The 12,189-nt window shown below is 25.4% G+C and overlaps 1 protein-coding gene across 1 annotated transcript; it reads left to right on the top strand.

Moving 5' to 3' along the window:
- Positions 1-4,748: 4,748 nt before the first annotated feature.
- On the top strand, positions 4,749-10,882 carry Bma-gar-2 (G-protein-linked acetylcholine receptor protein 2, putative; the record flags this gene model as incomplete). Its single annotated transcript, XM_043076632.1, has 10 exons — positions 4,749-4,763; positions 5,062-5,216; positions 5,570-5,654; positions 6,101-6,319; positions 6,535-6,662; positions 8,862-9,038; positions 9,624-9,761; positions 9,898-10,093; positions 10,246-10,452; positions 10,634-10,882. 10 exons carry the CDS (start codon positions 4,749-4,751, stop codon positions 10,880-10,882), a joined length of 1,569 nt encoding a protein of 522 aa, XP_042932566.1.
- Between the last annotated feature and the right edge of the window lie 1,307 nt (positions 10,883-12,189).

Raw genomic sequence — 12,189 nt, 5'->3', positions numbered from 1 at the left:
TTTCAGTATCATTCAAATAAACTATCCTGTTGCTCCCTCACTTTCTCTTTCTTCTTCTTCCTTCCTTTCCTGTTCAAAAGGAACTATTCCGGAACTATTCATATTCATCCATATGAAAAGAGAAAGAAAATTTTAGATAGATTTCCAAAACTTATTTTAACTTATTTTGTTTATCATTTCTCTCTCACTTCTACTTTCTTCATTATTGATATTATACTTTCGTATTATTGATATTATTATTATCACTATTATTTATTATTATTATTATGAATCATTATTATTACTATTATTACCATCATCATTAATAATATGTGTGCAAGAATTCTTCAGATGTCAAAACTTACACTTTTTCAGATTTTTTTCGGAAACTAGTATTAAAGAGAAGACAATGGTTTTTTTTCCACAAATAAGGAAATAATTTTATCATTAAAGAATCCGAATGAAAGAGGATAAAAAAAATGCAAAAATAATGATCTTAGCTCACTTAGTGATTTTAAATAACAAAGAAAGTTAGAAAAAAAAAAATGAAAAGCTTTAAAAGTTGATTAATAGCAAAAAAATTTGATAATTACAGCAAAATAGAAAAGAAAAGCGAAAAACAATTGAATAAATGATTCAAATTTATCAATTATGCATTATTTTAATCGTTTTTTCTTTTTGAATTCAAAAATACTGAAAGAAAATATTAAAACGGTTTTTTTAATTTAGAATATAATCTTCCTCATTTTTATCTTACCTATTTCTTTTTATGTGTTATATAAAAAGATAAAAAATTAATAAAATAGATTGGACATTTTAATAAAGTGTTAAAATTGATGAAATATATGATTTTCAGCAATTCCGGTCAACATAATTTTCATTTTACCAAAAAAAGTCCTATGGCTGTTTCATTTCCGATTTTTATTTCAGGAATGCATTTGATATATCAAATGGATGGATTCTTGCTTTTTTCGCTTTTTCATTTCTGAAATGAAACGAAAGATTGTTTGAAAATATGAAACTTAGAAGTTTAAATGTTAAAATAACAGCGAAGTTAAAAAAAAAAGTTTGCTAAAAGTGTTCTTTAAATCAAATTAAAGATAAGCGCAATAAATGCTAAAAATTTTTTTAATCCAAAAATTATTTCACAACTTTTTTATGCTTTTTCCTATTGAGAAGTAGAAAGCACAAAATGTAATAAAAAATTATTTAATATCCAAAAATGAATTACAGCAAAATTAGAACAATAAGTAATAAAAGAGAAAGTCATATTATTAATGCTACTGTTACATTCTTATCTAAAATTATTTTATCGAAATGACACTTAGCTTTTAAAAATGAATTGAATAAATTGTGTTTATGAGATCAGAAAAAAAAGTAATGTGGTCTATTCAGATCGTCGACTTATTTGTAGTGGTTACTTTATCAGTGTTATAAAAGTAATGTGCAAGAGATAAGGTATAAAAGTATTGAGATGAAGATTGTGATGGATGTTAGCCGCATGTTATCAGTTTTATCATTCAGGATCTTTGTTTATTTGTTTAAGTTTTATTTTTTGTTTTAGGTGTGGCGTTTAAAAGTTTTATAATTTTTTGTTTTAGCCTTTTAACCTGCTATCGTATTAAAAGGAAAAACGAAAAAAACAGAAAAAGCCATTATTTTGATGAATGATTTTCAAAAATTGAATTCTCGCTGTGAACGAAAAATTGCATTTAAACTTCCAAAAGACTGTAAACAGTTAAGTAAGAACATTATTTGCTCATTTTGATATCGCATGAAAAAATTGAATGCATTTAAAATTGAAATGAAAAATATTGTGCACGACTTATTATTAAATTTTTATAATTTCATTAATTTTTAAACTTCCAGTGTTTTGTTTTTCAAGGTTATAATCAACTGTTTATCACTTAAATGATTTAAGTGCAATAATTTCTAATTATCAATAGCATATAATTTTTCGTATGCATTTAAGGAAAATTTTGTTTCATTTTAAATTCTTACTATATTTAAGGAAAAATTTTAATTCTTTTTTAAGTATTATCAAATATTTTACTTTCTGTTGATGAAGAAGTATCAGGACCAAATTTCTGCTATCATGATTTTGTCATTGGCGTCATCATCACTTTATAATTACAGAAGGCTATTTCTGTTTAATTAATTAATATATTTCGAAATTAATTATTGCTCTCAAAACGTTGATTTGTAATATCTTTCGATTAAAGGCGTTTAAAAAAATCCTCTTGAAAGAGTAAATTCTCATCGATGAATAAGAGAACTGAAAGAAAACTTATCTTTTCGCTCTATGCAGTTCATTTTATTTTGAGAATGGTAGAATTATCATCATTCTGACAAGGTTCCATTTTGCATTTAGAACTGGCAGTGATTACGAAGGCTTAGGGAAGAAAGTGAGAGAAGAATATTTGTTAGTTTCAAATGAAATTGAAAAAAAATTTTTTTTTTTTTGAAATGAAGTTTTTGGCTTGTTTACTTTACTCATTATAAACTTATCCAGGATGATATGAACATTTCAAATTTTCATCCAAAATAAGCGCTCAAGCACGAAATAACGGGATTACTGGAGCTTTTTAATGAGTATTTTTTGCAAGCAAATCGTCATCCATTCATATTTTTTTCCTTTTTTTTTTTTTTTATTTTGAAAGCAACTCATTTTGTCATTTCTTCTTCCATTTCAATATTAGTTATTTGAAAGAGGAAAGAAAAAAGAAAATGGAACAAACTATTTGCCATCCTATTTCACAGTACGAATGCTAAAAATGATACAAAATTTGAAACAACCATCTTTTCTCTTTCTTAAAAAAAAAGAATTAAGAAGTTTGAACTATGCAATCACAAACTAAGTTTTATTTATAAAAGTCAAGATTAAAAGGATGATAATAAAACGAAAGAAAAGAATGAAAGAAAGAATAGAGAAAAAGTATGTCATAAATCATTTTATTGCGCTTAGTTTTGAATTTTTTTTCGGTGTTTTTTGTTTTCTCTTTTTTTGAAAAGAAATAAAGCGAAGCATTCCTTGCTACTTTTTTCTTTAAATTTTGATAAAAGTAAAAGAAAAGATGAAATAATAGCTGTGGAAGAAATTTTTTGCATATAAATTGAAAATAAATGCTGAAAATTACTGTCATTGAAACAACTCTACGTTCAATCCCAAATGTTTCAATTTCATTAAATTTCAAACAGTGATAACAAACAGCAAAATATACTGAAAGAAGAGAAAGAAAATTGTTTTCAAAATAAAGGAATATTTAACTGAACCATATTCACTGATTCATATCTAGTTTTTAATTTAGTTAAATCTTACATCATTAAGAAGTCAACTTGATCTTTTCATTATTTTCTTGCAAAATTTTTGTAGCCAGCCAACTGAAAAGAATATTCTATCAAATTCATTAACATTTCAAAGAATTTAACAGCTATTTCATTCAACTTTCTGGTGGTTTTTGCCTATGATTACTTATAAAACGTTTAATTCAAATGCATTTACTTTAGAATTATATTCAAGACCATCAAGATTCAAATAAAAGGTTAAAGAAGTGAGTACTGGAAATAAAAAAAAATTAAAAAAAGATACGAAAAAGCGAAAATAATGCAGAAAAGGGTTGAAACGAATATGCAAATAAGTGAGAAAAATTAACGATGAAACAAACGAAATTATATAGAGCAAAGATTGAGAAAATTGCAAAATAATTATGATTGCTAACATCTTCAAATGTTAAACAAAAATTTCCAATTGAATTTCGTTTAATAAATAGTAAAGTTTTCACGAAAGAATTTTTTCTAAAACTCTGAATTGTTAAATATAAATTGAAAAAGAATAAATTTTAATAATTCACTTTCAAGCATAATTTTGTCGTATTTTTAAGAATTTCAAAATTAAATTTTTTTTTATTTCACTTTTTTTCTTTAATTAGAAAAATTATCGGTTAATTTTTCCATGTGCTATGTAGTTCTTTTATGTGAAAGCATACGGCAGGGCTACTTTTAATTCTTAAGTTTAAATTTAAATGTACTTCATAATTAGCTTATGATTATAAAACGGATAGTTAATATATTTGGCAAAAATGTACTTTTCAGCTTTTCTTCTCTTTTTTTTTTAAAAAAAAAAATTCTATAAAATTTATCTATCCTTAAGAATGAGCATAGAATGAAAGGAAAATTACTTTCCAGCAAATGGGCTAATTAATCAAGCTGTTATCACCTGTTTTATTTATCATTTCATACATTCGTCGACAAATTCTATGAGAAATATAATGAAAAAAAGAGGATGAGAAATGCATTTGTTTACTTCATCTATTTCCTTTACTTGTATAATTTTAAATTTACAAATGTAATCATAAAAATATGAACTATTAAATTTCAAAAAAAAAAAAAAAATTTCCGTAAACTCTTATTTCAATGAATCATTTTTGTTCGTTTATTATGTTAAATTTGATTGTAATTTTTTTAAAACGAAAACAAAAACGAAACGAACTTTTTTTTTTTTGTTTTGTATTATAGTACGATTAAGTCTTTATTCATTGTTGAACAGTTTAGTTAAGCATGTTTTAGCTCTATAGACTTTTTTTTTTAAAAAAATTATGGCATGCCTCAGTGAATTTTAAATACATAATTAAAAAAGAAAGCTAAACAAAAAAAAAAAGGAAATGAAAATGAAGCAAACTAAGCCAAAATTATGTTTCGCGTTGCCAAAACAAGAAAAAAAAAAAAAAAAACAATTTCAAAGTAGAATAAACAACTTATTATGTGGAAAAATGGAAGTAAAATTTGTAAAAATTACTGAATTTTTATGTGACAAAAACAAAATTCAAATTTGTTAAGAATCAATCAAATTTTCAATTGATAATTATTATTTTATATTTACTTTGGATGACATGAAAATTTAATATAAATAAAATTGTTCATTTTAACGTTTAATTAGTTAATATCATTAATCTGATTAGTAACATTGGTAAATTGTATGTACATATATTTCTTCAATTAGCTATTAATTACTCTTACTAATGTTACGGTAATTACAGTTACTAATTAATTAGAGTTAGCAATTAATTTAAATTTTAATTATAGTTAATTGGTTTGGAAGGTATTCCTATGTATACACATTTCCTCCTCAGTGATCAACGCTGGCATTTTGGTTGGTTTCTTTGTGACTTATGGTTAATGGTCGATTATGTCGTTTGTCTCGCATCAATATATACCGTACTTGGTATCACAATTGATAGGTAATGGAATTGAATTGATTTCCATTCATTTTTGACATTAATATTTTTCCTACTTATAAAATTATGCATTTTAATAATTGTTTATTTAATTATGATTAATGAATAATTATAACATTTTATTGCGTAACAAACAGACGAATTCATAATGTTCTCATTTATTTACTCAAAAAAAAAAAAATAATATTATAAGCGAAAAAATTAATATTTGTTAAAATAAATCAATCATATTCATTGTTTGTTAACGAAGGAAAAAAAAAAACTGCCCAGACATTAAGGTTTTATGTTAGCAGTAATTTTAGAGACGTTAATGAGGTATGCAATGTAGATAAGCTGCTTAATTTGGTATATTTCAGGTATTGTTCAGTAAAGTATCCTGCAGCCTATCGAAATTGGAGGACACCACGACGGTTTATCTTAACCGTAGCAATTATATGGCTGGTAATTTTATTTATTAACTGTGAAATATTATTATTATTGTTGTAGTGTTAAAAACCGAAATAAAAACTACTAATTTACTTCCGTTGGAAATTTCTTAAACTAATTTAAAACAAATACCTTTCTTTTTCTTTTCCAAGAAAAAAACCATTTCATTATTTTTTTGAAATAATCAATTATTGAATATTTTCAGAATTATCGGATATTTTTTTTTTCTTTTCTCAGATTGTGCTTTGTTTTTCGTTCATTCTTTTCCTTTTCCTTTCCTTTTTTTTTTTTTTTTTTTGATTTTTTCTATCGCTTTTTTTTTTATTTCTTTTATCAAATTGCTTAATGAGCAAATAAATATTCTCTATTAGAATTTATCACTTTTTATACATGAGAGAACAATATGAAGAACGCACTAGAAGCACAGACGAACATTTCATTTCAGCAACATTTCATTTTAGATTCCAACCATATTATTTGGCTTGTCAATATTTGGCTATGATAAATTTACGGGTGAGCGAATATTGAAAGATGATGAATGTTATGTGCAATTTATGACAAATCCAATTTTAAATATGGGAATGTATATCTCATATTATTGGTCAACATTATTTGTCATGTTGTATTTATATTGGGGTATTTACCGAGCTGCTAAATTATTAGCTGCTAAAAGTGAACAGGTAAATATGGATATCAATTTTTTTTTGCGAAATAAAATTTTTATTTCAATTTTTATTTAGTTTTTTTTTTTTTTAATTTGAATCCATTATTATTTTAGTTATTTTCTCATTTTTTCCCTCCTCTTTCCTCTTTTTTATCTTACTTTTTTTTTTCCGTAAAAAACGGAAATGTTTTCTCGAAAGATTGACTTATATTATAGTATAAAATATTCTAGAAAAACAAACGATTAGCAATGTTAAATGAAATGAGAAGGAATACGAAGCAAGAAACACCTTCTTTAACAGCATGTAAAAGTAGTGAACAGGAAAGTGTACCGGAAACTTCATCTTCATCACACTCAAGGTTTCTTCTATTTTTTATTCTTTTTTTTAGTTTAATAGCTTTATTTACTTATTCAATAATCAATATCATTATCTAGAAAATTAAAAAAAGAAGAAAAATACTACTATTATCCAGAAATTCAGCAAAAAAAAAAACTATCATTACCTAGAATTTTCCACTGCAATACTCTAATTTGCAATGACAAACCACAAATATGCTTGCACATGTTTGTGCCTATTTTAAAATTAAATATAAGATGACCCCACTGGCCCGCATTGATACTCTCCTTTCCATTAGTCATTCGTCCTCGAGAATGTATAATCAAATTTGTATAGTTCTTCATTTTAAAAATTTCCCTCTTGTCCTTTCTTCTATCTTCTTTTTTTTTTTTCACTCATTTTTATGCATCATATTTTTCCTAGTGCTTAAAAACTTTCAATTCCCTCACCAATGACCCTAAATTGCCTTTTATTGATTTTTTGACAAGACTGTTAAATGGATGAAATGAAATTTAGTGTTAAATTCCATTTCCTATAGCTTTTTTTGCCATTGAAAGCAGAAAAAAAATATTTACATTAACTTTACAGTGGTAAAGTCTTACTTTAAAAACAAGGATGAAAATGTTTGGATCAACAAGAAGGAAGTCCCCGATGATGTTATCTCTCTTGCTTTCTTGACTTCTTAAGAAAAGAGCATTCGACTATGAAAAATAAAAAACTTAATATGCATGTATATATAAGTTTTGAGATAGATTTTAGGGAAAAAGCCATGAGTCAAGAAAAATTAATGAAATTTGAAGAATAAAATAAGAAATAAGTGAAACAAAAAAAAAGGAAAGTAAATTTTCAAAATGTTTTTTTTTTTTCATTTCTATTTTGAAATGAGATTAGACAAAATCATTAGACTATAGAATATAAATAAAAAACTGAAATTGTAATCATATAATATTTTTAAAAGCTTTTATAATAAAATTCTATCGTATAATTGAATTGTTACAATTTACAGCATCTGTTATTATAATGACAAGTATATAAATATACATATAAATGGAACGAGAAAAAATAAGTTAAATGAAAAACTAAACTGTGAGTGTATTAAATACAATTACTCCAAACAACAAATAAAATCAATTTCGTAATTTATTTATTAATAAACCAAAAAAAAAGAAAAAAATTTTTTTTTCATCCTTACATATAACGTGGCAAAAAAAATTTGTTGTTTGTCACCTAAAATAGTCAGCAATTTTTGTGCCAATTTTGTGCGTTATTATAAAAACTCAAGGGAATATGCCTGCATCAATATTATGTTTAGATATTGAAGTGATTCTTGAAATTTCAATTTACACAATATTCTTCCTCATCAAGTCTCAAAAAAAGGCAAAAAAAAAAAAAAAAAAAAAAAAATGAAAAAACAAACAATGAAAAAAGCTGAATACTTTCTATAAACTGACACATTCTCAAACAAATTTCATCAAGATTTTCTTGCCGAAATGCTTTTCTATTCTGTACTGTGAAAAAAAAAAAACTTGTATTACACTAAAAAGGGAAAGCCTAGTATTTTTTCATATTTTTCTAACATGAATGTTTCCATCAGTTTATGTGATAACTTATTATACATCAAAAACAGTAAACATAAATTAAAATAAAAGTTTGACACTTTTTTTTTTTTTGCAAATCATTCAAAATGAATGAATCACTAACATTTACAAACGAAAATAAAATTTTTCAGTCGCAAAAGTCATCATTTATTTTCTCTTCCTTTTTTTTTCATTTCAATCTTTTAATTTGAATTGTTCCTTTCTTATTTAACTATCCTAAAACAACAATGTTTATTTGAAAAAAAAAAAAATTGTCACTTTGAAAATTGGTCAAATACTGTTAGAGATTGCACCTAAAGATGGTATATTGGTGGAGATACAGGATTTGTAGTTATTTAACATTAACTATTACATATTATTTTATAAATAATGCTAATATGCTTATATATATTATATATTCAGATATTTGTTGAATATTTGCTGAATTATTTCTGTACATATCTGATAATTATTTGAAATAATATTTTATAAATTAATTTGTTTCTTTTTTCTGATATCGTACTTCTTCCCCTTAATACCTTATTGCATCATTTGATTCTTATTCAATGGTAGGCCCTTCAGAATATTAAATATACACATATGCGTGTACACACGTACATACAAACATATACGTATCATTTCAGAAACGCAACAGCAATTAATTCTCGACAACTTCCAACAGCTTCTAAAAAGCAGTTACATCACCAAAGCAGTAATAACAATATCGTTCATCCGGTTGGAAAAGAAACTACTGCTATTACGAATACTGTTGCTACTGCCGATATCAATACTTCCATAATACCTTTGGTCCCAAAGAGAAGGCTAGTTATGCTTTTAAAATATTTCCTCCAGTCTTTGGCTTTGTAATTTATACTTTAAATTGATATAAATTTGTAATAGAGTTAATGATGAGATTATTTACCTTATTTTATTTTGAAGTTTGAAGTAATAAGTGGTATTTTTCAATTGATGGTATTAGTATAAGAGTGCAATATTACTATGAATGTGTGCAATATGAAGATGTAAAAACAGAATGAGTGTACAGTGTGTAGTATCACGATGTGAGTATAGCATTAAGTGTATATATATATAGGTATATGTAGTATTACAATATGAGGATATAAGAATAGTGTAGAGTATGATACTATAGTACCAGTACTAAAGATTATGTGATGTTACAGTATTAATAGTAAAGATATTATTGCATCAAACTATAGCTGCACAATGTTACAGTACCGGGGTAGCATAGCTGCATAGTGTTACAGTATCGGGATGGTCCAAGTTTATGCGTAATATTGCAGCATCAAGATGTAGAGAAAGTTTAAGATGTGTATAGGGTTAGAATGACAATGTAATGCTACAGTATGAAATGTGAAGGTGGCATGAATGTATGTATGATATTACAGTATCAAAGGTGAATCAAACAATAGCAGAGGATTTTCAATCAAAAAGCCGCTTTCGTTCATTTCAAATTTGAGAAATGCTCAAGTAGATTGCATTAATGATGAGAACATACCTAATGAAGAAAGAATTGTGTGCCATTTGTAAGTTTTATCATATATTGTATTAGTTCCTATTGGAATTTTTTTACAATTGTGACGAATTTTACAAATATCAAAATCTCATTTTTATCAAATAACTATTCAGCATTATCTACAACAAATTAATATTATTTATTAGTGAACTAAGCTCAAAAGTAAGCAGTGCTATGGAACGTGAAAGTACAGCACCATGTGTATCACCGGAAATTTCGGATCCGGATGCAGAACAGCAAACACCATTCAGTGCCGCTCATCGTATTCCATTTATTGATATTGATAGTTTAACATCATTAGTTGGGCATGATGATGTTTATGAGATACCGCCTCGGATTGAGGTTTATTTATATTTGAAATAATCTGTTGAAAAAAAATGATGTAGAATTTAATTCTTATCATAAATATTTAGCAATAATTGCATCATTTGTAATTTTATATTTATTTCATTATATCTAAAAATAATTTGTTAAAAATATTCCTTCAATTTGAGGTTATCGAGGAACCAAAGCATATTTTGGTAACATCGGAGGAAGTACGTCGACCGCTGCTAACAGCCGCTCAAGTGACACCACGAAAGCATTCTTTACAAGGCATTTATAATATCATTAATGTTGTTCGTAAAAGAAGTTTAGGACGACTTAAAAAGCAACAATGCAAGAATGAATATAAATCAAAATCTGAAAATCGAGCACGAAAGGTTATTTTTTGAATTATTTAAAAATTTTCGAGAAAAAAAATTAAGTTTAAAATTTTATGACTAATATTAAATATTTTAAGCATGAACATTAAAAATGAATAGATAAGCTAATAATTATGTAATAGCTATATAATTTTAACGAAGAGTTTCTTTTTTTTTTTTTTATTTTCTTTTGTTTTAGGCATTACGTACAATAACATTTATCCTTGGAACATTTACAATTCTTTGGACACCGTTTTATGTATTAGCAACGGTGATGGGATTTTGTGATTCGTGTAAGAATTCGAAAATATTCAATTTCTTCTATTCCATTAGTTATTTTCTATGTTATATGAATAGTCCAATTAATCCATTTTGCTATGCCATGGCTAATCAGCAATTTAAGAAAACACTTATACGTATTTTAAGTTGTGATTTTAAACGTTCATAGCAATAAATGTTTATTTCAATTCATTTCTAATTGTGTTTTTTCTTCTCTTTTTTCGATTTTTTTAATTTCTAAAATTCGTAATAAACAAACAGGTAATTTTTGAAAATCCTTTTGCTGATCAAATCGTTGATAAATTTCGTTTTTAAGAAATCAAGAAGGAGTTTATGTTTTGTTTTTGTTTTTTTTTTTTGAAGAATTATGCTTGAATTCAACCATTTGGTTCCTTTGCCATCAATGTAATATGCTAAATAATTGAAATTATCGACAAAAATTATTTCGTCAGGAGAAAAATATGTCTCTTTTTTTGTGTATAAAATTTACAAAAGCCAGTATAGTAGAGGTGCTGCGCTCTTTTTTTTCTTTCGTTTTTTTTTTTTTTTGTGATTTGTTTTCCGCCTCTTTTGATTTGACTGAATAACTAACATATATTATAGCGCTTATTGTTCTTATCAATGTTTTGTTATCTCCATTCAATAGTGATATTATTTCAGAATGACTCTGAAAGGTTACTGGATGGAAATTAAAAAGAAAAAAGTAATGTCGTAATAAAAAAATAGGTAATGCTAACGGTATGCATGCAAAAACAAGCAAATTATAATTATCTAATTATATGAAAATTTTTAGCGTAATTAAATATGTTCAATTCTTTTGAGGGAAGAATTAAAAAAGAAGGTATGGATGAGTTGAAAATATTCGAAGTTATAAGTAAATATATATTTAATTCCATTTCCATTCTTCAATTTACATCTTTCTTTTTTCTCATAAAGAAAATAAAATATTTGATTAAGTTATGATTAAGTTATGAATGAATCTTAATTGTCAATAATAATTTCATCATTTTATTAAACTATTCTTTTTAACTCTAAATAATTACTGCTAAAAGGGATAAAAAAGAAATGATTAACTGAAACATTAAAATAATTTATCAAAAATATTCCAGCTTTCAATATTAATGTGCTTATTTGTCAACTTCAAGCACTTATTTCATTATCTGTTATAAAGTTTACCACGCTAATAAGATATCGAAAATGAATCGAATGCAATAACAATAAGCTAGGCGGTAAGAATGAATATTTCGAAATTTGGAAAAAAGGAAAATGGAAAGTAACTAAGAAATAAGCAAAATGCCTTCTGGGAAATAAGTGAGAAGAAATATTGAGTTAGCTAAAGTATCAAAAAGTGAAACCACAAGGGAAATGAGTCGGAAAATGAATTAAGCATTACCCAAGTCTATAGTATAGAAGAAATATTTTGAGTGAAAAAAAATCGTTAAATATAGATTGAAATGACATCATTATTTCAAATTA

The sequence above is a fragment of the Brugia malayi genome (genome assembly GCF_000002995.4).
Source record: "Brugia malayi strain FR3 genome assembly, contig: Bm_v4_Chr1_scaffold_001, whole genome shotgun sequence".
NCBI classification, from domain to species: Eukaryota; Metazoa; Nematoda; class Chromadorea; order Rhabditida; family Onchocercidae; genus Brugia; species Brugia malayi.
Note: the sequence above shows the minus strand (reverse complement) of the source record. Positions and strands in the feature narration are given on the sequence as shown.